General features: G+C 44.4%; 1 protein-coding gene across 1 annotated transcript; it reads right to left on the reverse strand.

Moving 5' to 3' along the window:
• Positions 1 to 529: 529 nt before the first annotated feature.
• On the reverse strand, positions 530 to 2,827 carry RGL1 (RGA-like 1). Its single transcript, XM_022035685.2, has one exon. The coding sequence runs from the start codon at positions 2,637 to 2,639 to the stop codon at positions 786 to 788; it is 1,854 nt and encodes a 617-aa protein (XP_021891377.1). The 5' UTR covers positions 2,640 to 2,827; the 3' UTR covers positions 530 to 785.
• Between the last annotated feature and the right edge of the window lie 275 nt (positions 2,828 to 3,102).

A 3,102-nucleotide genomic window follows, 5' to 3' on the forward strand; every position in this document is an offset into this window, starting at 1 on the left:
AGAATGATCATTTTAATAATTCTATTGGGTATTCTCAGTTACTGTGTAAGTAATGTAAACTCTAATTTTATTATTTCGCTTTCGTATTCAATTTATAATTTATTTAATTTTAATGTTCTGGACCGTTACATCTTAACCCGAAATGGATGGAGAGAAAAAATGTTTCATTTTTTAGAATCTTCCTAAAAGCATATTCAATATAAACGAAAGACGAAGTCTACATAGCTCAAAAGATTTAGAGTACGTAGCTACGAACCATGGTGTTAGGGGTTCAAATCCCTTATCACCCACAACCGACCCAAAAGAGAAGGAACTTTTTCCTTGGAGAGGTAGAAAAATCATGATCGGGATAGCGAACTCAAAGCTATGAAATTGAAAAATCAACCAAAATCTAAATTTTCATGAGAACCATGTTCATATTCTCCAAATTTATTTTTAAAAAAAAAGTTCAAAAAAAAAATAAATACATCTTCTGGTGGCGATTCGTTCTTGAAAATACAAGGCTAAAAAAAGATTAAGAAAAAAAAAATAAAAAAAAAAATCTACCATTGGAAAGATCTCCCAATTAATAAGGTTTTTTCACAAAACCAAAAGAAAAAAGGTGAAAATAAAATTGCTAACGAGGACCCTAAGAACATAAAATTACAGACGGAGACTGGTTTTAACTTTTAATTAACACTTAAACATCCTTTCTTCCCTCTCGCAACTCGACACAGTTAAAAAACCATTTAACCATGATTCAGTAAATTACTATCACTGACATGATCGAGTTGACTCACTGTGTGTTACTCACTCGCCGCCAGTTGCCAAGCCGAGGTGGCGATAAGCGGCCGGGTGTGCCACCCAAGCATGAGGCACCCATTGTTCTCCTCCACCCGATATCCATCACCACCAGCGAATAGAGCCAGCAGCATACTCGCCTGCTTGAACGCATTGGACCCGAGATGAACCGGGTCAAACCCGGCTGATTCCATCCTGGTACGCCACTGTGTCAGAGTTTCATGCCGCTCAACTCGGTCGGCTCCCTCGCATGCCACCACGTTACATATCTGCTTTCCCAAGTACAACTCGGACATAACAAGGTCCTGACTCGGCGTTCCCAACCCGGAACCCTCCAGTGAGTCGAACAAACTCGAGTAGTAATGTAAAGCTTCGTTGAACCGGTCTAGGAAAACCGGACCGTTGTGGTTCGCTTCCTGTTCGACGACGGTGATAATTTTAGGTTTCATAGCCTTGATTGACGTAAGCACCTTGTCGATTCCACCGGGTCGGGCCAAGAGTCTGTGAAGCTCGAAAACGGAATTCACCGCCACAGCTTCAATTTCCGCGGGTCGAATCCCTAGCATTTCTGGTTCGAGATCTGCTAAGCTATTCGCCACGAATCCTTGGAATTCAAAATCGACGCCAATGGTTTCCGCCAACTGCGCGAGCTTCCATCCAACTTGCTGTAACGCATCGGTGTTGCTCGGCTGCGGCGGACCAATTCCGGTTAGTCTGAACGCGGGTGGGCCGCCGGGTCGTAATGCAAGTGCTTGCATTAACGCCGGCCATTGCATCCCTTGTTTCAGACCGAAATCGATGATGTGAACTCTGTTTGCTGAAGCGAAAGCTTCGAGAATCGCCTGGTTCGCTGTGAAATGCGCAAATTTCAGGTAAGGGCAGGTTTCGTAGAAGTGCATCTGGAGAATATCGGAGTAGGATGAGTCGAGAGTTCCATCTTGAGGGTAGACTCTGTAGATTCTCCGAGCTAATGCTTCGGCGAAATACGTCGCGACCTTCTTCATCGCTCCAGCTTGCGACGCTGCAAGTAATCCTATGTGCTTAACCAACGCATCCGCCAGCTTCATGTTCTCTTGTTGAACTGCTTCTGCGCAGGCCACGAGCGTGTGGACGAGTCTCACCCCTGTTTCCTGCGAGTCGATGAGAACTACCGGCCGAGCGGAGTCAGGGATGGCGGTCGAGATTCCGATTGTAGATGACGAGGAAGATGAAGTCAACAAACCTGCAGAAGGAGAAGGAGAAGGAGAAGAACCAGAAGCGGACCCCAGAGTGGTCTTTATTCGTTTTCTGGAATTCTCTGTTTCAGAATCATCTCGCGAGGGGTACGCAGCGACTCCTGGAATCGCCCTGAGATCATACTCGGAATCGTCATGGTAAATTTGAGAGTGAGTATCGATCCTTTCGGATTTCTTTGCTTGCGAATTGTTGGAGTAATGGATGGAATTGACCGAGTTGGAATCAAGTGAAGTAAGACCGACAGAGTCCTGAATTGACTGATTCTGAAGAACCATGGTGGGGTCAAGATTGCCGGAGGGAGAATTATTGAACTCGGAAAGCATGCTTTGAACCCAACCAGAGAGATCTGAAGGATTATAATGAACAGTGTCGCAAGCCAGATGCGAAATCCCATCTTCCTGAGCAGAACCAATGACCATCTCGAGCTGCTCCAGTTTCTGAGCAACATCCGCCATATCCGACGACCGAACCTTATAACCCAACACCGCAAGCAGCTCATCCATCCCCCCTGCATCCTGCTCCTCTTCCCACAACTTCCCTTTGCCGCCACCCGCCATTGAAGAAGTCTCTCCTTTCACCCCACCACCGGTATTACTACCGGTTTCCTTGTGCTCTCTTTTCATTTTAACAAACCCAAGCTCAGATTAACTTCATGTCAACAAATTGGCTGTCAGTGTTTCTCTATTTTCTACTGTGATGAGAAAAACAGGAGAAAAATGGAAGAAGAAGAAGAAGAAGAAGAAGAAGGAGGTGGCAAGATGGGTGAGAGGTCCAATAAAGGATCAGCAAGAGCTGTGAAGAGAAGAAGAGATAAGGAACAGCGCAGGCCATAATAATATGTGAATTTCTTTTAATTTTTAAAAAAATAAATTTTAATTACATTTTAAAAGGAATATAAAAAAATAAAAAATTGTATGAAATTTAGCTCCGGCAAGTACTTAAAGGCATCAAGGAAGCCGTAGCAGCACTCCGACGCTAAAAAAGATGCTACGCTTTGCCTGTTGTCGGGTAATGATCCAGTACAACACCACACCCCATTGATGATCATAATCAGGTGGTGGTATCTCAATCAGACGGAAGGAAGGA

Source organism: Carica papaya, chromosome 1 (assembly GCF_054855325.1).
Source record: "Carica papaya isolate Zhongbai chromosome 1, ASM5485532v1, whole genome shotgun sequence".
In the NCBI taxonomy this organism is placed as follows: domain Eukaryota; kingdom Viridiplantae; phylum Streptophyta; class Magnoliopsida; order Brassicales; family Caricaceae; genus Carica; species Carica papaya.